The sequence below is a fragment of the Podarcis vaucheri genome (assembly GCF_965113315.1).
Source record: "Podarcis vaucheri genome assembly, chromosome: 2".
Lineage (NCBI taxonomy): Eukaryota > Metazoa > Chordata > Lepidosauria > Squamata > Lacertidae > Podarcis > Podarcis vaucheri.
In genome coordinates, this window is record NC_138760.1 from 79,395,974 (window position 1) to 79,421,571 (window position 25,598).

At 42.8% G+C, this 25,598-nt stretch overlaps 1 protein-coding gene across 1 annotated transcript in view; it reads right to left on the minus strand.

Moving 5' to 3' along the window:
- DNAH1 (dynein axonemal heavy chain 1) overlaps window positions 1-20,858 on the minus strand; it is a 115,085-nt gene extending 94,227 nt beyond the window's left edge. The window contains exons 1-8 of the mRNA XM_082214625.1: window positions 20,694-20,858; window positions 9,433-9,640; window positions 8,453-8,525; window positions 6,773-6,947; window positions 6,098-6,254; window positions 4,550-4,682; window positions 2,370-2,531; window positions 1,152-1,404 (exon numbers count right to left, since the gene is read on the minus strand). Coding sequence (XP_082070751.1) covers window positions 1,152-1,404; window positions 2,370-2,531; window positions 4,550-4,682; window positions 6,098-6,254; window positions 6,773-6,947; window positions 8,453-8,525; window positions 9,433-9,624 — 1,145 coding nt within the window. The 5' untranslated portion in view covers window positions 9,625-9,640; window positions 20,694-20,858. The remainder of the gene's footprint in view (window positions 1-1,151; window positions 1,405-2,369; window positions 2,532-4,549; window positions 4,683-6,097; window positions 6,255-6,772; window positions 6,948-8,452; window positions 8,526-9,432; window positions 9,641-20,693) is intronic.
- Window positions 20,859-25,598: the final 4,740 nt, after the last annotated feature.

Sequence of the window (25,598 nt, forward strand, 5' to 3'; positions counted from 1 at the left end):
TCTTCCAAGCCATGGAGTCTGTAGCAGTGCTACAGACTTGACGGCAACCTTGTCAGAATTACTTTGTTTTTTACTAGAACCTCTACCAACCAAAGTCACACGCAAAAGAAATGCAGACAGTATTAAATACATGGGCACCTCTGAGCACATCCTGAGCCTAGGAATTTGTTTTCCATACCAGAAATGAACTTAGTTCCTAGGCCTTTCTCACAGAAGTCCATTCCTGGTTAGCTTTTTTTCAATTCAGCATCCTAACTTAGGCAGGGGGAAATAGATTGTCATTGCTATGGTGAAACAATTGGAAATCAGCCATCCTTGCAGTGATCTCCTCCTAGTGGTGCAGCAATAAAACTGCTAGCATATTTGCAATGCTAAGCAGGGTCCGGTAAGGTTTCAAATTGGATGGGTGTCTAGATGTTGAAATTCCTGCATTACAGGGAACTGGACCAGATGGCCCTCAGGGTCCCTTCCAACTCTACGATTCTATGATCTACCTTGTACCCACTCAAGACCCTGTGCCATGCTCACCTGATTTCCAGTTGAAATATCTCCCACACTCCCCTTCACTTACCATTATCTAATCTTTGAAGATACACAAGCAGTTGTTAAGAAAGGGAAGAGCAGCACCTGATCAGGAAGAAGCTCTCAGTGAATCACACGAAGGGGCTCTAATAACCACACTAAAAAGATCTCTACATTTCACCAGCTAGTTTCTGGAAGAGCTGCAACTTAGTATCTCAAATACCACAAGTTAGATCAGTGCTCCTTAAAGTCTTCAGACACTGAAAGTCTGCACCATACATCTATGGTGGTTTTACTGAATGGGACCACAGCACAGCACAGCCTGGTGTAATTGCATCTGAATTGCATCAAATTAATTGCAAGTGTCTGCCCTGCTTGTGTTTACTGGTTTCCTCCTTAGTTTTTTATGTCTGCCTCTGAAAAAGCACAATTCCCAGGGTGTGCAGAAACATGCAGAAACAGAAGAAGTATGAAAGAAAGATCAGGAAATGTGATGAGAAGAAAAGGGTGTGAGGGAATGATAATGATGGAGTTACCCTGCCACCCAGGTGGCTAGGCCTCCCTTGTCATAAACAAGGTGTTAAAACCACAAACATGTTTTCAGTATGAAGGACTGTTGCAATACTTACATACTCCCTTTCCTCAGACGTGAAGTTTCCATTGCCATCTGCTTCATCCGCTGCAAACTCTTTTCTTCAATGGTTTGCATTCCATCCAGCGGCATGCAGTCAACATACAGGTTATACAACAATAGTGCTTGTGTTTTCTTCCTCATGTCATTGGCAGAAATCACTCGCTCCGCAAGAACCCGGGGGTCCTCAGCGAGAAAAAGCAAACGGACACGGGGCACCCAATACTGACAGGGCATTAGTGGAGCTCTCCCTGGGGAGAAATTAGAAAAGAATGTGAACACACCGGGGCCATAAAAAGAGATTGCAGAAACCAGGTGCCAAAATTATCTAATGAGTCTATGACCAAGCTAGTGTCAAGCTGAGAGTTTCGTGGCAGAAAAGAGAATGATGAGTAATAGAATCCAAATGTCACTGTATCCAACTAGATGAGACAGGAGGGATATGTGTGACAGTATCTTCCACTGTATTTTCAAAAGTTAAAGGCAGATGGGAGTGTGGGGAGAGGGAATAATTTCCTTCACACTGTTTTCCTAATCTAAACTGCCCTCTCCCCCACCAACAGCAGTTAATCATGTGGAGGAAACCATGTGATCATCATATGGAACTTAACAGGACAAAGAGTGGCTGTGGTGGGGCTGGGAGCTGAAATTTAGATCATGAACGCAGCATAAGGGAAGGTGCTATGTCTCCTCCTCCCAGTACCAGAGTCCCAATCTGATTGCTCAATTATTCCTCACCCCCAATGGGAGATATGATCATGGGTCCCCTGTTGTCTCATCTAATTGTGACCCTCCAAAACTAGGCCATACCAAATTCTGTGGGACTTATTTCCAAGGAAACATGCACATGATCAGGTTCCGAGTGATGGAGTGATGAGAATGGAGGTCCTTTTACAAATAATCCTGAATTTGTCCACATAATGCCAAGGTTGCAGGTTCAGTCCCCATATGGGAACCTGCATATTGCTGCATTACAGGAGGTTGGACTAGATGATCCTCAGGGTCCCTTCCAACTCTAGAATTCTATGATCCACCTCTATGAATCCTCAAAGGATTGTCAGGAAAAAGAAAATATTCCATGGTTGATTATTAAACAGGCAGAAAGATGCATCACAATCCAAGACATTCGTGAATCAAAGGCAGCTAACTGAGTATAGAGAGGCTCTTGATTTTAACTTCTTCCCTGTAATCCAATAAAAAATAAATCAATGCCCACCTTCTTCAGTCATTCCTCCATTAAGTACACATTTCCCTTGTGCATCCCGGACTAGGCCCAGACTGTTTGTCTTATGAACCAAGTAAAATTTTGTCTCTTCATCATAATCCAGAACACCAACATCTATCCACTTATAGATCAGTTTGCGACTTTTGGGGTCCTCTGAGATATGAATGACAGACAGGGAATCACATTTTCACAATTGTTTTGGTTAAAATAGGCAGAACTACTATAATTTATTATAATAATAACTTATTATTTATATCCCACCCTTCTGACTGTGTTTCCCCAGCCACTCTGGGCAGCTTCCAACAGAAGGTTAAAAATACATTAAAACATCAGTCATTAAAAACTTCCCTAAACAGGGCTGCCTTCAGATGTCTTCTAAATGTTAGATAGTTGTTAATTTCTTTGACATCTGATGGGAGGGCATTCCACAGGGCAGGCGCCACTACTGAGAAGGCCCCCTGCCTGGTTCCCTGTAACTTGGCTTCTCGCAGTGAGGGAACCACCAGAAGGCCCTTGGCGCTGGATCTCAGTGTCTGGGCAGAACGATGGGGGTGGAGATGCTCCTTCAGGTATACTGGGCCGAAGCCGTTTAGGGCTTTAAAGGTCAATACCAACACTTTGAATTGTGTTTGGAAACGTACTGGGAACCAATGTAGGTCTTTCAAGACTGGTGTTATGTGGTCTCGGCGGCCATTCCCAGTCACCAGTCTGGCTGCCACATTCTGGATTAGTTGTAGTTTCTGGGTCACCTTCAAAGGTAGCCCCACATAGAGCACAATTGCAGTAGTCCAAGGGGGGATAATTAGAGCATGCATCACTCTGGCGAGACAGTCTGCGGGCAGGTAGGGTCTCAAGCTGCATACCAAATGGTGCTGGTAGACAGCTGCCCTGGACACAGAACTAACCTGTGCCTCCATGGACAGCTATGAGTCCAAAATGACTCCCAGGCTGCACACCTGCTCCTTCAGGGGCACAGTTACCCCATTCAGGACCAGGGAATCCCCCACACCTGCCTGTCACCTGTCCCCCCAAAACAGTACTTCTGTCTTGTCAGAATTCAACCTCAATCCGTTAGCCACTATCCATCCTCCAACCGCCTCCAGGCACTCACATAATGCAGATATGTTGTTAGGCGCATGTTCTAACTGAAGTGGTCAACTTACAGGACTTAATTTTCAGGCTAAAATCACCTGTCATTTGTGTTAGATTATAGAAGAATTGCAAGGGACGCGGGTGGCACTGTGGGTTAAACCACAGAGCCTAGGACTTGCTGATCAGAAGGTTGGCGGTTTGAATCCCCGTGACGGGGTAAGCTCCTGTTGCTCGGTCTCTGCTCCTGCCAACCTAGCAGTTCGAAAGCACGTCAAAGTGCAAGTAGATAAATAGGTACCGCTCCGGCGGGAAGGTAAATGGCATTTCCGTGCGCTGCTCTGGTTCGCCAGAAGCGGCATAGTCATGCTGGCCACATGATCCGGAAGCTGTACGCCAGCTCCCTTGACCAATAAAGCGAGATGAGTGCCGCAACCCCAGAGTCGGTCACGACTGGACCTAATGGTCAGGGGTCCCTTTACCTTTTATAGAAGAATTGCAATCACTCCACATATTTTGAAAAATTAACTCACAAGAATATCACATTGTACACCCAGATACAGAGGCATTAAAAATCAGACACCATGTCTAAAAATTATGGCTTATAAGGTACTAGTTTACTTGCACTCACATGAAACATTATGCTAGTGTCAACAGCCTGACTCCCACGAATTTCAGCAGAAATAAAATACACTTAACTGTTAACTGAAACAAAGTACCATATTTTTCCATGTATAAGACTATATATTTCCCCTGTTTTTTCAAGTTTAAAAATGGGGGTCGTCTTATACACGGATAGTGCATAGGGGGGATTTCTTTACTTGGAGTCCCAAAAAATAGGGGTCGTGTTATACACAGAGGTATGTTATACACGGAAAAATATGGATTCATAGAGCCACTCGGGGTAGGGTGAGGCCTTAGAATATATGCAAAATGCAAGAAAACATTGTATGTTTTGATCTGCTATACTTCAAAACAAAAATACTTGGAGGGAGAAAAGCATGGTTCTCATGTATTCAATTATTATTTTGTAATCTTTGTAATAAATGAAATAACTCAGCTGCATCATATCTATGCTTTACCATGCCCAAGCTCATCATCTGTAGGCAGGAGTGCTTTTCCTGGGATAGGTTTCCGGTCTTCAGATTCAGGTTCCACACCCAACAAAAGCCACTCTTCTGGAGTCCGGCAATCATACTCTTCATTATCAAAAATCTAAGCAAGCAAGAAGTGAGAAATTAATCCTTCACCAAAGTCAATAGCTGACTTGGAATCCTGACATCTCTTTGCATATCCAAGTACTTTTGCACATGCACCACAGCTCTGCTTGCTCTGACAGCAGCTTGTCCTGCTGCAAGAGTGTAAGGTCTGCCAAGCTTCTATAATGACTTGGGGAAGGGAGCATGAAGGCCATGGGGTGAGCAGCACTGATATATGTGTGTTTATAAATGCCTCTGGTTGCTCTTTGGATCCTGCCTAATATCTTGTAGGAGGTTTCTGCTTCTTGTACATCTTGTTGGATCAAAACCCAAACATCAATCTCATATTTTCAAAACATATTGTTATAGAAATAGAGGGGATCCCTCTAAACACTAGGAACATATAAATTCTAGGATTTTGATTGGGAAATGGATTTTAAAAACTAACTGCAGAGCTGTGCCAGAGAGGGAATTCCTGGACTGCCTTACGCAAACCAACCTCGCTGGTTGAGGGAAGGGCAGACCTGTTAGCATTACAGTAAAGAGCAGGGGTAGGCAACCTAAGACCCATGGGCCACAAACGGCCCATGGGGGTCGTTTAACCAGCCCACGAGTTGCCCCTGAACTGAGCTGCCCGCTTGGCAAGTCCCCACGCACTGCGCTAAAGCGGCGCAGTGTGGGGACTCACTTCCTCCAACGCCGGAAATCGCAGACGCTCATGATCTATCCCACGGAGGGATCTCTGCTGGAGTGAACCGGCTCAGGCAAGGAAAACCTTGCTGACCTCTGGTAAAGAGCCACTGAGGGTCCTGCCCCAGGTGTGACCAGAGACTGGAGATTTGGAAGGTTGCCACGGTAACTGCTCTGGGGGAGGGCAACGGGCTTCTGGGGAGAAGGGGGGAAACAGCTGAGATCCATATTTGTGGGAGAGACTAAAAGTTACCTGCAATGCTTTGAGCCATGCTGTAAATTATTGTTATTATCTGGACTCCCTCCATGCAGACTGAAGGTGCAAATAGGCGAATAAACCCTATTTCTTAAAGCACAACTGTCTCTGCTGTGCCTTCTATTCTCCAAAGGGACACTGACCCTGTATGTATGCCTGCAACCCTGTGCGCTCTCTTGTTACTGCTTGGCAAAGATCGGGGCAGGCACCAGGCTTTTGTAACACTATTCAGCTTCTTTTAAGTACCATTAATGTTGCCACATCCACTCCCCACCTCCCACCCCACCCCAGTGCCCTGGTTATTTTTAATCCAATGTTAAGACATAATGCACAGCAGCGATTTCCAAATGGTAATTAGATATCCATAGAGACACACAGATTATTTAATGGAAAGTCATCATCAAATGCAATTGCTGGGTCAACTTTGTAAAAGGCTTGGGAATCCCTGAAGTAGATCACATGCAACACTGAATCCCGTATCTTACCTGTAATGGGAGATAGACGGGGAAAAGAGGGTCGTTCTTCTGCTCAATAGTTGGCATATTGTCAGGGTCCTGGTGTCTTGGCATCAATTCATTGGAATCTATCCCTGCCATTTCTAAGAGCTGAGTGATATCCAGGCTGAGATATAATCGTCTCAACCTGGTTAAATAATAAGATTAAACAGTTCATATTTACAGGAAACCTGATTCAATTGTTGTTAATCTGTTTCAGGGACTGACTAATAAAGTAAATTGAGTAATACAGGGTAATAAAGAGACAGGCCAAAACTATATGCTTTGGGGCAGTCAGAGATGGTACCTGATTCAAAAGCTCCTCTGTTATTCTGAAAACCATTCCAAATCAGCCTGTAGATTTTTGTCCATGGAGCCTCAGGCTGAGGTTCTATGAGAAAAGCTAACGTGTGTAGCCCAATCGTATGAATTTGGCACTCCAAAGCCCACTGAAATCAGAGAAACGTATCTACCTCTCTGAAGGATTGCCATCTTACAACCTGAACCTATGCAGGGCTAGAGCAGCCTAAGCCCACCCATTTCAATAGTCTTAGTGTAGGCTCGTGTAACTCTCTGTATAGAAATCCAGAGCTGCACATCCAAATGCAACGGTCCTTGCCTGTGTTGTACGCAAGTCCTTTGTAACCATTTCCTGGCACTAATTACCTCTCGATCGCTATCTTCCGAGGGCACTGTCCTGGAATCACCTCAAAGGGAACTTGAACCTTTGGCTTATATGATTGCAATGGAAAGTCCGTCTCTTTGATTATTTCTGTAGTTGGTCCAATTTGCTGGGCATTCAAAATAGACTCAATATTCTCAGGAGTTTCAAATGTTGTGACTGGTAAGAAACAAGATTAAGAAAACAAAAACATTTTTTAAAAAATATGTGGTTACTGTAAGAGTCCCAATCCCAGACTTATCTGGGAGTCTGGCTGAAGTGACCACTATAGCAGCGAAGGCACTGCCTAAGCCACTGAAAACAGCAGATTGGTGGAATCTGCCGAGAAAGCTGCATGCACATTGCAAAAACTGCTCCCACCCTGCAAAGGACAGAATTTGTGGTGATTTCCAATGCTTGGGGGCCCAGCTCTGGGAAATTTCCCTCTCTTCCACCCAGATTAAAGAACAATAGTGTAACTCAGAGGTTGGCAAGGCTTACCGGGCATGGGCTGGATCACTCCCATGGAGATCGTCCGTGGGCCGGGCCAGCGCAGCATGACGCCAGAAATCGTGTCTGCGCATGTCTGCGGTGCTGGAAATCGCTTTTCTGCATGCCCAGATGCCAGAAATCACACCTGCGCAGAAGCGATTTCTGGTGCTGTGGACATGCGCAGACACGATTTTTGAATGATATGAATCAGAACCATGCAGCGATTTCTGGATCATCTGCAGACCGGATCCAGAACCCATTTGGCCTTAGGTTGCCGACCTCTGGTGTAAATCCATATGTGATGAGATCTTTCATATTTTCCACTTCCATTGAAGTAACGGGAATGGGTTTATCTATTTTACTTATCTTCTGTTTAATGTTATTTATCTGTGCTTTGTGTTTAGTCTAATTTATTTTGTAACTCTTGCCAGTTTCATGGTGAAATCAGCAGTTATGAAACCCAGGGACAAGTGAAGAGGAAACAGTTATCATCCAACCCATCTTGGAGAAGTGAAAATGTTTGTTATGCATATATGCATAATGCTAAACATGCACTGAGAAATGTTGGTTCCTCCTGTGTCACACTATGCTCAAATCTTCACTCATTCATGAAGTACATATCTCAGCAGGAGAGCATGCAGAGGTCCCAGGTTCAATCCCTGACATCTCTAGGTATGGCTGGGAAGACTAGCACCTGGAGCCTTAGAGAGCTGCTGTTAGGCAGTATGAGCAATTCTCAGTTTAGATGGACTCCTGGTCTGACTCAGTATGAAACAGCTTCCTATGTTCCTAAGCTCACAGGGTAACCTTGGGTCAATCACTTCCTCTCAGCCTACCTCACAGGGTAAATGTACCTGTACTATCTCCCATATCCCCCAAACAAAAGATGTTCTCCCCTCCCTTTCATTTTCAAGCTCCTTGAACAAGCCCAGCTATTGGGTCTTCTCAATTTTCTGATCCCTTCAGCATGGCTCCCACCCACTTGACTGGGGCACGGCTGCTAGTCCACTTGTCTGTAAATCCACAGATATTTATTCTGCCCTGACTTCGCTTGACCGTTCTGTTCCTTTTGGCGCCGTCAATGATCAATCATACTCTTCAAAGTTCACATTTCCCCCCAGTTACAGGAGATCAACTTTCTTCCAATTTCCTAGGGAGGAAAGTGATGATAACAGCCTTTTCTGTGTGCTTACCTTTTGGCGTGTGATCCTCATGCTCTGACTGTTTCAGTAAGTCCCTGTATACATTCGGACCTGCACTCACATCCTGAAATTTAATATAATAAGGATTACAAAGAGACAGTACAGAAACATGTATAGAATTCGATGAGCAAACAAGAATTGGTCATATACAGAGAGAGAGAAAAGAAAAAGCAAGCTATGATCTGATGAGCTAGTTTTCATAATAGCAATCAGACTGCAAAGAATGAGATATGACATCTCACGGTACATCCAGTGGCCTGTGCAATTCCCTGAGATTCTCAGCATTAATTAAAAGACAAACACATTCCCAGCCTCTGCAGCTGAAGAGAAAATGTGTTAGTAGTTAAAGGTTAAGAAGTATAATAAATCTGGAGAAGCCTCCAGTAATCATCGAGTGGAATTCCTTCCCTCATCTTAGTACCACTATAAATAAACTGGCAGCGATCTACCATTGGATTGACCAGAGTTGTTGAGCTTTTTTGGGGAGGGGTGAGCGATCAAACAGTTGGACAGGCCTGATATAAACCAATCTCCACTCATTTTTCTACAAGTCTCAACCCTCTTTTCCTGTTCTAAAAGAGAAAGAAATAAAGAAATTGAAACGCTTTACCTTTTGAAAAAGCCAATAAACTGAACCATGAGGAGTACCATTAAGGGAAAGCCATTTCACTTCCTAAAAACACCTGAGATACTATCGAAAAGGACTTTCTATTTTCATGAAAATCACCCAACTCCTCAAAGCTCTAAAATGTATTAAGAGGAGAAATAAATAAAAATAACATTCCTACCTTCCTATGACATGAAAAACAGCTTTAGAGGAAAGAGCAGAGATGGGGCAGAAAACAGAAATGGAACTTCAAAATATATTTTCTTAAAATACATTTATCTCTCTCTCATTCTAACAGCAGTTTGTGTCATTTATATTTCAACTGTCTACAGACCAATGATAGACAGAGGTTCTATTCACTTACCCCCAAGAGATCTAAAGCTCCTGGTGTAAGGACATCTGAGTAAAATCCCCTTTCTTTTATCGGTGGGTACTTCTTACTGCCCGACGAGGTTTTGCTGGTTCCCGGAAGGCTCTCTGAACCCTGGCTACTGGGGTAAGGGGGATAGGGACTCCTTCCCAATGACTCCGTCAGTTCCTTCTTGACTTTATCCATCCTGCTCTGTGATCTCCTAGGGGTAGGAAGGAATTGTGAGGCTGTTCTTCACATCATAAAGAGGAAACAAATTATTAATAATAGCTCTGTATCCCAGAACTTCCAATTTTCAGGGCAACTTACTAATCAGATGAAGTCATTAAAAGGCTCATGTACATGCTACAAATCATGTTTAGTGCTTGAATTGCATAATGAAGGGGACTGGGGTCTGTTGAAACATGGAAGCCATGAACTCAACTCAGAACTGTCAACATCAGATCTCAGGTGGATGGGGGCTAGTTAATCAGAGATGTGATAATACACTTATAGAGATTCTCCTCTCCAGACCTGAAAAAGATTTTGGGAAGGGAACCACAGGCACTGTAAACTTAAACTGTAATAATGCAGAATATGGATGTAATCTGCCTGAAAAAGGTTCTCCCGACCAAGACTAAAACTTTGGAGATTCACTGTGGCTCAAGCTCACTTTATAAATGCTAACCCAACTGAAAATCATCTCACACTTCAAAGCTTTATCCTTGGTATGACCTGTATACCCCATTCATCTATTAAAGAGCTGTCCATTCTGAATCATCTAATCCATTTGACTCCAACAGTGGTCAACCAGATTTCTCCTAACAATCATATTAATCTGTCAAAATGCATGGCCGGCATGCATCCAATTTGGAGTGAGACGCACTTAAATCTGTTGAAATCAATTAGCTTAAGCCTGTTTCATAGAGCAGTCCTACTTTGGTTTGGAAAAGAGTGAAGCGGTGGTTTTACTGGCACATCCCAAGCCCTGCTGCTGGCTCATGCTGGCTTGGGCAGGTAGGGGCGATTCTGTTGATGGTATTGCTATGTCATCTCCAGACTGGCATGGCTGAGGTGGCTCAAGCGTGGGGGGCCCTTGGGGAATCCATGAGGCCTTGGATCTAAGAGATCCAAAGCCATTGGCACCAGGCGCCTGATGTATTTCACTTTTGACCTTTCTGCTTGCTACTGCCAATGAGAGACCTTTCCTCCCACTAGGGCACAGCTGAAGCTCTGCTGAAGAAAAATCTCTAGTCCCACCAGCAGCTGTTCTCCTCCCTTCTCTTTTAATGATCTGATATATTTTATATTCTGTAATTTTTCTTAATTTGTGGTTGGTGGACTGTAAATAAGCTATATTTGTATTTGTCTCATTGTACCCACCCATCAACATCTTAGGGTTAGGATTGTGCTGTATGTTGGATCTAGGCTATTTAAGCTTTGACCATAAGTCACTAATTGCATTGTTACAATATTAAATGAGAAAGAAATACTTTCCATAATAAAATGGATCCCACAACATAATGGAATCAAGTTATACCCAGATCTAATGAAAGACAAAACAAATAGACCTTTACAAAAAAACAACAACACAAAACCCTGGTTATCTTACCATCGCATAAACCATAAAGAACACTAGGATTCTTTAAAAAACAAAACTTCAAAATAGAATAAATGTGAAGTGTTTGGTTTCAGCTTCTTCACTAATTAAAATAAATTCAGAAAATGGCTGCAGGAGTCTTTTTGTTTAATTGTCTGGTTGTTCCTTTTTTCCTGGGTGATCTCCTCTCACAATTTCTATTCAGCTGTCAGGTTAAATGCAAGCACAAGCAATTATAATGAGTCTGGGTATCCAAGCTATATAAAGATACTTATGTAAATGAGGGTGTTAATTAAGGGCTGCCCTCAGCATTCTGGCAAGAGGCTACTGCAGTCTTTTGTTGTGCAAAATCTGGCCCCCAAAGCTATTCTTTATGTGCCCAACCTAACCTCTCACAGCAAGATCTTTCCTGATTGGCTGCAACTACCACACATGGATGGTCGCAACAGAGTGGGACGGCACCAGCGAATAAGGTTTGGTGATCAGTGACTGAGCAGATGCTGTCTCTTAATTATGAAGGTGAAATGGCAATAAAAACCAAGACACGAGCAAAATCTACATACCTTAGAGGGGGTCAGCCTACTCTGTTTTGTGCTGGCTCAGCAGGTTAGCACTTTCATGAAGTAACTGCCACAATATACTTTTTCCTCTAAAGGGCCTTCTTAAAAAGTGGCTTTCTTTTCTAAGTTGTAGCCATTATAGTTCTCCTCCATTTAACAGAAAGAGAGCTGGCACAAGGCCTTCACAGTTTGAAAAACAACAACAAACAGGACACTCTTGAAATGTCATGTCATGGTTAGGAGAAGAAAAATGAGCACTTCCTGGTCTTTGGCATATTGCTTGTTAAAAGGATGTAGAAGCACTGCCCTGTTGCAGGGGTACAGCACCAGAACCACCACTACTGAAACTAGATAAATACAGAAATAAATAATAATAATTGGCCTGGACATAGAAGGAGCAACTGTGCCTCTCTTCTCTAGTGATGCTTCAGTTGCAGGACTCCACGCCACCCTGCTTTAACAACAATGAACTAAAACGGGTAAGGAGATAATATTTTCCCACCAGAGATATTTGGGCTTGAAATCTGGGAAGATGTCATTTACGCAAAGGAACTATTACTTAGGGAGGGGGTGGGTTTCCCCATGACAAATGTACAACAATTACGCATTAATTTATAACAATTATGCTTAAAAACAACAACTAATACTCAGGCCCTTATTTTTCAATTTTTAAACTAATGTTTCCCAAACTTCTAACCACTGAGGCTCCACTTATTTTCTGTATTAAAGTGGGAGAAATACTTTGCCTTAGATATGAAAATATGTAGTTTTAGCATATTAAAATATTAACTACACACAGGAAGCTGCTTTACTAAGCCAGGCAGTTGGCCATTGAACTACGTAATGTTTAGAAGATATCTGAAGGCAGTCCTGTATAAGGAAGTTTTTAATGTTTGATATTTTACTATGCTTTATTTATATATGTTGTAAGTCACCCAGAGTGGCTGAGGAAACCCAGCCAGATGGGCAGGGTATAAATAAGAAAATGATGATGATGATGATCATCTAGCTGAATATTGTCTACATTGACTGGAAGGGGCGCTCCATGGTTTCAGAGGAGTCTTTCCTAGCCCCACTTGCAGGGACTGAACCTGAGACATTTTGCACACCACAGCTAAGCATTTCCACCTGAGTTGCTATTCTGCATGTGCCTCCTGTAGGAAACAACCATGGGCCACCACCTGAGGGTGGGCGACCCAGCTGCATCTCTGCATCAGGAGTGATCAGTTGATCCAGTTACACTTAGAGGTACACAGTATGGCAGCTACTGTTTTATACAGTAATCAGTTCCGTCTAATGCACACATTGCTGCAGTATTCAACATCAAAATCTATAGTGTGTGTGTAGGTAAGATAGATATAGATAGATAGATAGATAGATAGATAGATAGATAGATAGATACCATGGTGTCAGACATGATGTACAGGCGTCCTGAAGCTACAGCCCTGCATGAGGTGTGAATTACTGCTTTTTGTCTCTGTGGGAAGTCAGCTCTGTAGCCTAATGACAACACTGCCAATATCACCACAATTTGCTATTTCAGTACTGATCTAATCATATGTGAAAGAAATAGGGCAATCACACTTATGAATTTCTGCATATCCACTCCAGGCAGAATATGTGTGTTACAGAACCTGATTATCTTAAGGTCAATTTGGGGACCAACATATTCAGTCTTCTCAGTCTCATCTTTATGTATTGCATCGGAACAACAATGTAAGCTAAAAGATATTTTGGTCCAAAGGACTGTGTTGGTTACTTGCCTATACAAAGAAAGAAAAGCAAAATAACAACAACTCTCAGGTTCTGATGTGTTCTTGACTTCTAATGCAGACTAAGAAGAATTTGAATCTGGACCAGGGAGGTAAAAGAATTACCATCCATTCTTAAATGCTGCACTGGGCCACCCTAAGGTGCTGCTGCACCCTGCAAATAAATTAATTGAGGAATGAAAGGCTCCTAAAACACCAGGTATTAGGTGATACACAACTGGGAAGGGACTGAAGCTCAGTTGCAGATGGAAGCTCACAGGTTCAGTCCCTGACATCTCCAGTTAAAAAAGGTTCAGGGTTATGTGAAAGACCCTTCTCTGCCTGAGACCCTGGATAGCCACTGTCATTGCATTGTAGTAGACATCACTGTGCTAGATGAACAAATAGTCTGACCTGGAATAGGGCAGCTTTCTGTTATTCGCTGCTCTAGAAAGCCCTCTTCCAATCAGCTCTGTGTGATTCGATCAATCACTCCAGAAATAGAGATGCAACTAGGTCTTCTCATTCAATGTAAAAGGCACATGAATAATCATCCATTTGATGATCTTCAAGAGCTCTGCAAGCATTTGATGTGGAAATATTCTCTTTGTGAAATTCATAATGTTTGAAGCAGCCCTTAAAACAGTAGAGGACATCTACATAATCGTTTATTATTTGGGGTTAAGGTGAGTCAGCTGTGGGACTAGGTCTCTGAACAATGGAGTACAGGGAAGTAAGGAGGGGTTACATTTGCTCCGCTCTGTGACTGAAGTAGACTCACCCCCACAACCCTCTCTTTATGGCCAACCCAGCAAGTGCATGTTTAGCAAACAGACACACATCTGGTTTGGCCCTCACCTAGTGATTTCGTAGAGCTTAAAGACTAAAATCTGACTTAATTTGTAGTTTATCTCTGGTTCTGCCATTTGTCAAGTCCCTCTGACTTTTTAAAGCCATCTGGAAAAAACGGTTTTTTAAATAATCTCTTTTATGAGTTGATTTGACATCTCATTTATATATCTATGTCCACAGTATGGGACAAAAACACAAATGAGGCAACCAAAATATAGGGCCACAGCTGGCAGAATCACGGTCTTCTATCATATAATGAGGAATTGGGGCTTATAGTTAGAAAATAGTTCAACAGAACTTATTTGAAACCTCTCAGTGTAGGAGATGTACAATTGATAATGGTTCATGCTGAATTTGGGAATGTACAGATAAGAAATTACTTATTTTGAATAAGCTGAACATTTGATAAGAGACTTTAGGATGTTGACAGATTGTGTGATTTTTTCTTTCATAGACTATGCTTTGGTGGTTTTTCTGGAAAGATTTATCAATTTGCACTGCAAGCTTTAGAAAATGGGCTGCTGTCTAGGTGAAAAAGAACATCTAATATTTGCTTTTGTCTAACAGTAGTAGTTATAGTAATACAAATGTCAAAAAACAATCACATTCAATTAACAAAAAAACTTCATGGTTCAATATGTTGCATTAAGGGATGTGCATTCAAGCTCCAAAATGCTGGGAAATGGCAGTTTTTAAGGACACATTACCGTATTTTCCCGTGTATAAGACACCCCCTATTTTGGGGGACCAATTAAATTAAAGAGGGAGATTGCGCACAGTTGTTGAGCATTTTGGGGGGGGGATGCCCAAGAACTCTCACCCACCTGGACAACAATTCCTATCATACGCGATGCAAAAGCAACCTATTGTTTTACCGCTCGCAGACAGCACATGCCAAACATACGCCCAATTGCCACAGCAGTGGCCAACTGACAGCAGCCATTGCCACAGCCGCCAAGCACCCACACTAACGCCGGTGACAATATACTGCTCGCGGCAGCAAACAATCCCCCCTCCCCTCTCTGCACTACGATGTCTAAGATGAGCCCAATTTTTAAACGTTATTTTCACATAATAAAAGTTCATCTTATACACAGAAAAGTATGGTGTTTAGGCAATATGGATATGGCATGGTAAGCTATGCTGTGGTTAATTCAAGCTTCACCACTGCTTGGGGTACATACGCTGAGCAGGACAGAGCTGAAGTCCACTGACAGTCATGAGGGACGGGGAGTGAGCAATTCACCTGTGCATTATGGATTCAACTGAATCTCAACCGCTGGGCAGCTGGTACAGTCATCGGCACTTCGCTGGAGTTCTGTGCAATCACCAAAATCTATCCACCAATTAAAATAAACTCCTGCTCGGTATGCTGATCAAAGGAATGCCCATCTGTCAGATGCACAGGAGGAAGTACTCATACTAAGTCTTGACTATTGTGAAATTGGCAAAGTCTTTTCCAGAGTACAGGAAAAGAAAACCTGGCTTGAAAATAATTTACCAAACACCTATTTATTTAACTCTTGAGAATCTGCTCACGAAACCAGCTATGTAGAATGAGGTTTTAAAAAAGAAAAACAAAACAGAGTGAGTAAGCCCAAGGGTTGTATCTAAAGTAGTGATATGTCATGGTCTCATTAGAAGAATAATTTCCACTTGCGCAATGTGACTCCCCGCTCCTTCCTCCCATGCACCCCTTAAATCTGTTCTAGGGGTTTCCCCAGAGACCCTAGAGCAGATCTGGGGAGGGTGTGGGGCATGCATGGGGGAAGTCCTTGATATAGGGTTGCCACCACAGCTGTTAATCAAGATCTGCTGATCTTTTTGTTTTGTTTTGTTTTGATGGAGCCAGTGCCAGTTAAGATGTGGCAACCCTGCTGCAATCATGATTTTTGAATCCTTGTGAAATCTGCTCCTTCATCAAAGTCCTAAGCCAATGTTCTCCTTACTCAAGGAAAAAGTTGTTGGCTTCTTCATTGTGCTGAGCAATTCTCTTAATAGAAGGGATGGAAAATAAGAGTTCCTTTCTACTGGTCAACAAATATTAGTTCTTCTTCACATGTGTCATTCTATTGCTTATAAGAATTTCATGCAGTTGAGCTTCAAAACTGATAATGAATATATTGTTGTACACTGGCTTTTTATATAAGTGGGTGGCTTCTAATTATAATATTTTATATGATTGGGCTGCATAATTTTATTTTACACCCAAATCATTTAGTTTTCCTCCATCGCCAAAGAAGAAGGTCAAAGAGTAATCTTTTCCTTACTTAAAGCAGGTTAGTAAATGCTTCCATATTTTATGAAATAAACTATTATCTTATTCAGGGAAAAATTGTTTTTAAAACATTTCACTGACACTAATATTTGCTACTACTGCTGATCATCCATACATTGCAGAAACAAAAACATTCATCAAGATACACCACAAGTTCTTCAACGTCTCAAAAGCATATTTTCTGGATAAGTCTACAACATTATTCAAGGCAAGGACTGTGTAATGGTACCATGCTATAATAGAAATGCTGACACAATATAAATCACGTGTGCCATGATGACAATATCAATTCCTCAGTCAAAGCCACAGTTACATATCCAAGACATTGAATAACCACTCATTTTTCTTACTCTCTGGATGAGCTTTTGATGCTGTAGCTTCAACTCTTTGATTCAACATTTCAGCCAAACGGGCTAGGAAAACCATTGCTTTTTAAAATAAGGTTCAAAATGACTCAATTGTTTTAACAAGCAAAGAAAAAAATACTTTTAAAAAGCAATCCAAATAACAATAAAAGGCTGAAAGGAGAAACATCAGATTGGCTGACAGATAAATATTTGAGGGAGAATAATATTCTCTGTCTGCTTATGCATTCCTAGTGCCCCATTCATCAGGGGAATAAGCAAGAAGTGGTTGATTTTTTAAAAAACCAAAACCTCTGTGCCTACAACTCCAAATCCTGGTTCTAAATAACATAAACTATTGTGCTAAAGCTCCTGTGATATCACAGAAGATGGTATTTCCCCAAAAGCTAGCCTTAAATATGCTTGAAAGAATATGTGAAAATGGCATCTAGCTTCCCTTTGAGAACCAAAGAGCACAAAGGTTTTCTCTAAATATAAGCAGTGCATGGCTGAATGTACCAGGATTCAATCTCAGAACATGTTTTAATGTCAGGCTTTAGTCCAAGGATACAGAAAGTAGCCACGATGTGGCTTAAAGATATGCCGAGTGAGTTTCTGTCAGTCCTGAGTAACTTTTACCCAGTCCCAAAACATTTGGAATTTGAGAAAATAGCTTTTAGGTGGTACTGAACCCTGAAAACTCTTCTCTCAGATACTATGGACTATGAATTCATACACTATGGTAAAAGATAAAGCATAAATGTTCTGAAACAAAAGCAGGTCCCTGAAGAACCAATACCAATAATTGCATAGAAGATCCCCCTGTCAACATTACCTTTTCAATGAATCAAACTTGTCCATACAGATGTGCAGGGGATTAAGGCAGGGTCAATATAAGCAAAAATAACACTGAACTGTAAACATGAAAGCCTGCTGTCAAAAAGTCCTTCCACTTTTCATTCCTAGAGCAAAAACTAAAACAAAATAATTGCCAGGAAAATTGTAGTTTATGCTCTAGGTATGAGAAACCTAATGAAGGAAGCATAAGAAACAAGCCAAATAAGAAAACAGAATCCCAACATATTATTAACAAACAAACAAAAATAGGATAAATATCACAGGAATGTTTTATCTTTCGTAGTATCTTTATATCTTATATCTCCAATTAATGCCATTTTAAAGCATTTATGATAGCATTATGATGATAATATGGTCTAAAAACAATATTAGTACAAGAACAGTGCAACTTTCTCCTGTCCCTTTGGGAGTGCTGAAAAAGGCACAAAAATACATGTACAGCACAAATCTATGCAAGTTTACTCAGAACTGTCCCACTGAGCTCAATGTAGCTCACTCCCAGGAAAGTGGGCATGATTGCAGCCTCATTAAGTAGTTATAGGCGTATGATTGAATCTCCTATTAAATCAGTGAATATAAAACCATATTTGATTCTAGAGAACCTCATCTAAGTCTTAAACCAATATAGTCTGTTCAAATTTTAAGTACTAACAGAAGACACTCTATATGAAGAAAAAGTTCATATTTAACTGTGTAATCTTTGCTCACAAACTGTTTTAAAGCTTCAAGTGAATTAAAAAAGTATTTCCCACATCCTAAAGTATGCTACTACAGTGCTTTGACAACTTCTCTGCTATAAAAGACTGACCATCATTGGTCCAGTTCCTCCAGCCACTGGAAGAGACTTCCCAAGTCACACCGCCCAACCATCTGATCTGACTTAGGATGCATTATGCCTAATGAACTCTTTCAGGTGCCACCCTTTCATGAAAATGAAACAATAACACAAAATCTTCAAGGAAAATGATGCCACAACTACCAGAGGAAGTTTAGTTCAATGTCCTATGGCGTGGAGTTTCTGCCCACTGTAATATGTTAAAATACAGGATTCTGACATTTAATTTATGGCCTCAAGGTCCATAAATAACAACACCCTAGTGGTCCCAGGCCCTAAGGAAGTTAGATTGGCTTCAACCAGAGCCAGGGCCTTTTCAGCACTGGCCCCAACTTGGTGGAATGCTCTGTCTCATGAGACCAGGGCCCTGCAGGATCTGATTTCTCTCCGCAGGGCCTGTAAGACAGAGTTGTTCCGCCTGGCCTTTGGATTGGAGCCAATTTGATTCCCTCCCCCCCCCCTTTTTTCTTTTCCTTCTCCTGCAATGAGGCTTCATTTTAATATTTTAATGTTCCATTATTTTAATGTTGTATTTTATTTTTGTTTTTAAGTTGTAATCACTCATCTTGTTTTTATTATTGCTTGTAAGCCGCTCTGAGCCCGGCCTTGGCTGGGGAGGGCGGGGTATAAATAAAAAATTATTATTATTATTATTATTATTATTATTATTATTATTATTATTATTAATTTAAAGGAAGCTGGGACTGCTTCATTACAGTATTTCATAGAATCATAGACTTGTAGAGTTGGAAGGGACCACAAGGGTCATATAGTCCAACCCCATGATGCAGGAATCTTTTGCCCAAAGATGGAAAACTGCATGGTGACATTAAAGTAAAACTCAGCCATTTCACTGGCTAAGATAGGCCAAATCAAAGGCACACTGTATCCTTGCTGAAATACACCTAGGTGCTTTATTACAGTAGTGTAATGACTTCAGAAACTTCCCTAGGAGGATCTTTCAGAGGCCCAGGAATGCACTTGCTGGCCAGGTCGGGTTAGGTAACTACAGCATCTTCTATCCAACGCATTAGGTTGTAATTGTTCAGCAAATGGATCAGGACCTGTCCTGCTTTCCAGCTCTGGCTGAGTAAATCAGAGAAACATACAAAAGAGGCCTGCTGCATCAGGCCAGTGACCCATCCATTGCAACATCCTGTTCTGTCACAGAGGCCAACCTAGATGCCCATTGGAAGCCCTCAAGCAATGTTCCCCCCAGTGTAGCAATGTTTCCCCCCAGCTTGAATAGGCGCCAACTCCTATGGGCCAAGGGGTCTTCAGTCCACCCCAATAAAATATTTGAGGGGGCTGTCCCCCCTCATTACCATTCAAATGGTGTGTGCGCACCACGTTGTGATTGATTATGCATAGGGCTGCCATGCGTCCAGATCTTCAAAGGTGGAAATGACGTCTGGGGGGAACTTTGGGGTCAACAATTGGGCTCAACAGCTGCAGTCTTCCTAACTTTTGGGGTGTCTTGGTTTTTACTTTTTGAAATATGGCAACCCTAATTCTGCAAGGGGACGTGGGTGGCGCTGTGGGTTAAACCAGAGCCTAGGACTTGCCGATCAGATGGTCTGCAGTTCGAATCCCCGCAATGGGCTGAGCTCCCATTGCTCGGTCCCTGCTCCTGCCAACCTAGCAGTTCGAAAGCATGCCAGTGCAAGTAGATAAATAGGTACCGCTCTGGCGGGAAGGTAAACGGCGTTTCTGTGTGCTGCTCTAGTGGCTTAGTGATGCTGGCCACATGACCTGGAAGCTGTACGCCGGCTCCCTCGGCCACTAAAGCGAGATGAACGCCACAACCCCAGAGTCGGTCACGACTGGACCTAATGGTCAGGGGTCCCTTTACCTTTAATTATGCAAGGTGGAGCTTACCTGCCCCCCCATATTTTATTCAAATTGGCACCCCTGCCAGCTTGTGATTCCAAGCCAAGGCCTCCAGAAGCACAGAGGCTGGGGGAAAGCAGATGCTTCAGCAATGAAGAGCATGAGAAGAGCCGGCCAACTTGGGCCCACCCGCCAACTCAGGTGCCGGTGGGACACTTGCAAGCAGGACCCCAGAGCCAAAGCGCGCTCCCTTCTGTGCCTTCCCACCCCTGTTATCCCCGTCCGCCACCCATCCCATTTGGGACACACACACCCCCAGGCCTCCCCCGGCTGCCCATTTCCCCCAGTAAGCGCGCAGGTGTACGCACCAACCTGCCCGGCCTCCCCCTCTTCCTGCGCCGAGGAAACCGCTTTGGTCTCCAGGCCACAGACGCCGGGGACGGTTGCTAAGGGGAGCGAACCATTCCGGACCGCTGCGGGGAGACACGCAGCTGCCTCTTTACCCCAAGCAGGCAGCCTTCTTTGATACTCCCTAGATTCCCCCCCCCCTTCCTCATCTGACTTCTTCTCGGCATCTCACTTCGCTGCATTCGTCTCTTCCTCCCGCTAGTCTCTCTCCGCGCGCCGCCCCCCACAACCGAGAATTTGGTTGTGCCCGTAGTGAGCCAACACGCGTCGGCTGCTGAGAGAGGAGAGAGGGAAAAGTTTCCTTTAGTCGGCCGGAAGGTCGCTTGGCTGCCCCGTAGTCTCGAGCCAGTAGTGGGGCGATGAGCAGTGAGGGACCATACGCTTCGTCCGGTTAGGGAGGTGGGTGCTTGTGTATATAAAGAAGCATGAGCACAGCTAGATGGTGAAATGAGCAAAGTGCACTGAATTCGGGGAAAATCAGAGGAGTTATGTGTGTCCAAGATAACAGTGCGCAGAAGCCCAGGCAAAACCCAGCTGGAAGTGTTTTTGCTTGAAATAAGTGGATATGTTTCTAAGCAAGATGCCTTGTCTCCACAATGCTGCAAAGTTGTCTCCCATTTTTGTTACCGCTATTATTCTTATTATTAATTAAATTTGTAGATCTCAGGAGGGTTATAATGGATTTGGAGCATGTGAGAAGATGGATTAGCTCTGCTCTAGGACTTGCTGATCAGAAGGTCAGCGGTTCGAATCCCCACGACGGGGTGTTGCTTGGTCCCTGCTCCTGCCCACCTAGCAGTTCGAAAGCACGTCAAAGTGCAAGTAGATAAATAGGTACCACTCCAGCGGGAAGGTAAACGATGTTTCCATGTGCTGCTCTGGTTCGCCAGAAGCAGCTTAGTCATGCTGGCCACATGACCTGGAAGCTGTACGCCGGCTCCCTTGGCCAGTAAAGCGAGATGAGCACTGCAATCCCAAAGTCGGTCACGACTGGACCTAATGGTCAGGGGTCCCTTTACCTTTATGGTTATTGAACAGTGAGCACCCGGGCTGACCTGACCCAACAATCCCCCCCCCAACAAACCTCACTGCAGCCAACTAAAGATAACCAACCATACCCCGCCCCCCCCCTCGCTACCAAGAAATATGTGAGTATGTGTATGTATACATACCGTATATGCGTGACTGGCATAAAATCCCACAAACATATTAAATGTACCACCACAATCCCCTCTTCCCCTTCTCTCTCTCCCCCTGCTTCTTCTCCCATCTTACTCTGTATAATATCTCACATCAAATGTAAAAAACTTTATGACGGGGGGAGAGAGACAACACACATTTTTGGGTGAACCAAGATCTTTAATAAATTAAAAAAACAAAAACTGAGCATCTGACATTCTGCCTGCACTGCCTGGGCTTGGTAAATGATTCTGATACGCCTTGAACTATTTGGCCCGCAGTATTACAGAGGACAAGATGATTGGACAGTGTTCTTGAAGCTACCAACATGAGTTTGAAATTTTTTTAGCAGCACCAGTCATGGCAGAAGGTGCAATTGCAGCCTTCAGGCATTAGAGATTATTGGGTAATGGTTTGACTGTGATGGGGCCCTGAGGTGATGACTCCCGACCTGGTGAAGGTATGTATTCTTGGTTTATGCAGGAAGAACTCTTGAGATGCATTATAGATCAAAAGGGTTTTATTGCGCTCCAGATTTAAAAAAATACAATATAGTATAAATGCAGCAGTGACTGCCTAGAATGGTGTGTGACAATCTGGGGAAACCCGGCCAGATGGGAAGGGTATAAATAAATTATTATTATTATTATTATTATTATTATTATTATTATTATTATTATTATTATTATTTATTATCTGTGTTGGTTGTCAGTGGCAAGTTTTTTGCCTTCAAGCAATACAGTGGTACCTTGGTTTGCGTACATTTTGGATTACAAACATTTCAAACCCGGAAGTGCGCGTCCCGGTTTGCAACCTTTTTTTTTGGATTACAACCCATTTTTGGGGGGATTATGAAGAAATTTTTTTTGGAGGCCCCATTGGCGAAAGTGCACCTTAGGTTATAACCTGTTTTGGTTTACAAACGGACCTCCAGAACGGATTATGGTTGCAAACCAAGGTACCACTGTACTAACAGTAATGGTAATACTGTAATACCTTCCACCTTGCCCCAGGCCACAAAAGGCTAAGGCACTTTAGGCACAATTCTATACATCCCTACTCTAAAGTAAACCCCACTGAATTTAATCGGACTTCTATGTGAGTGTCATCTACAGGATGGCAGTGTTGTTATGATACTTGTTTGTTTAATTCCAATTTTGAATCGCTTCCTATAAAATATTTCTAAGCGCTTTCACATCATCAATAAAATAAATTAAACATCTTCATGAGCTATGCTTTGAAGGTTGGACAAAGTAGATTGGGAATGTAGTATCCATATAAAAAAATGGTAAATCCTATGGAATGTATAATTTGTGTCTGAGAAAACCAACACAGGATTGCTCTGCACATGTCCCTTTTGTTTTGCTTTTTAAAAATAAAAAAAATAATAATGTTTGCCTTTGTATACAACCCAAAATGTGTCTAAAGGTTCAGCTTTAGTATCAACTGATGCAAATTAGAAAATAATAATAATTAAGAAACAAAACAAATCCGAGTCTTTTGTGATTTTAACCTAGGCATGGCAGTGTTTGTTAATGAATAGCTTCTGAAACCCACGGTCGGCAGCAAATAGCATTAGTAAATACTGTAAATAGTTTTGATATTCTGATAAACAGGGGCCAGCAGGTTGGCCACAAGGGGGCAGTGGAGATTACCCAATGAACCACAGGCAGTGACCATCTTCTGGGGCCTCCCTCAGTGGCCATGAATCAGAAAGTGAAGTGCTTGTCTTAACGAAACTTGCAAAGAAGAAAATATCCAGCTTTCCTACAGTGAAAGGGAAGCTGCACCTGAGATCAGGAGTGCAAAAGCGTGTTGTAGGCAAGCATCCTTCCAAGGACTCAGGGTCACTGTTTAGTGCACACTAATGTTGTGATTAGCTCCCCAGCGTCTGATAAGTTTTACCTAGTGTCTGAAACTTTCCGGGTTGAACTGTTGACCTGAACGTTCCCTATGAATCCCGCAAGCATTTCTTTCTACTTAGCAAGAGCATAACGTATGAGAGAATGCGCAATGCCTTTACTTTCTGTAATTTCTCTCAGTTTCAATGCAACCTGAAATAGATTCCCCTCCTGAAAGGTAGTAAAGGATGGTAAGATGAACCCCAGCTGAGTATATTCCCTGTGGAAAACCTAGGTGATTTATTCCAAGGCCCTTCAAAGCCTGAATTCACAGCAAGCCTTCTCTGTCTTTGTGGTTCATCTCATCTAATTTTTACTGTGTGTTTCAAGGCTTGAGACAAAATGCTTCAGTGAGTCAGAAGATTAAAGCATAGAAGTTTAACTAGCAGGGAGTTCAAGAAGCTACTGAGCCATGGCAGACCAGACAGTTTTGTGATTGACAGGCAAATAAGTGTCTGCGCCTTTGATTTGGTCTCCATACCCTTCAGCCTTTACAGAGATCTGAAACATAATGTCCCACAAGACATGAGCCTCAAGTGGACACTGAAAAGATCCACAAGTACCAACAGGCTGTGGCTATTCATTATTTTTCTCCAAAAGGGACTTCGGTTTCCCCCTTCATTTATAGCCATGTAATTCTACTAAATGAGAGTCTTAAAATAGTTTATTCTGAATTAATAGTCTAATAATGGCACCATTGTGGGTCATGACCCAGGGGTAGGGGACCTCTGGCCATAAGCCAAATTAGGGCCAGCGTGGCTCCCATTTTGACCCATGAGGCCATTCCCCCCAAAGCACGGCCAGATTCCCCACACCTTACATTGTATGTGATGCTGGGGGTGAGAAAGGTAAGACACAGATAGTTCCCTGTAACTTCACCTCACAGTACAATTCAAAGTGTTAACTTTAACTTTCAAAGTTCAACATGCCTGCACAGGAACCTGTATGTGCATTAAGAGGCTCTTCTCCAATAGCTGCTGTCATCTGAGATCAAGCAAGGAGCAACCAATAGGCAAGGCCTTTCTAGGCCCAGGGACACGGGTGGCTCTGTGGGTTAAACCACAGAGCCTAGGACTTGCCGACCGAAAGGTTGGCGGTTTGAATCCCCGTGACGGGGTGAGCTCCCGCTGTTCGGTCCCAGCTCCTGCTAACCTAGCAGTTTGAAAGCACATCAATATGGAAGTAGATAAATAGGCACCACTCTGGCGGGAAGGTAAATGGCATTTCCGTGTGCTGCTCTGGTTCGCCAGAAGCGGCTTAGTCACGCTGGCCACATGACCCGGAAGCTGTACGCCAGCTCCCTCGGCCAATAAAGCGAGATGAGCGCGCAACCCCAGAGTCGGTCACAACTGGACCTAATGGTCAGGGGTCCCTTTACCTTTTACCTTCTAGGCCCAATCCTTGAGTCCAAGGAGCCATAGGATATTAGGTAGGAAAACAGGTTTGCAAGCAGAGAAGACTGTCCTTCCACCCTTAGAGCCCATATCTCCTCCACTGTCAGAGCCAGTGTTGGATTTACGTATAAGCTAAACAAGCTATAGCTTAGGGCCCCATTCTCTTGGCCCCCCCCAAAAAAAAAAATTAAAGGAAAAAAAACCTGGATGTACATTTCCAAAATATAAGATAAGTTCAACAATTACTTTGATAAAGTACATATTTTTCTATGTGTAAATGGCTTTAGATACCTATTAAGGTCTTAAATTACCATATAGCATATATTCAACACAAAAAACAGCGACAATTTGTTGTTGACAAAGGACAGCTGGACATATAAAGGGCCCCATT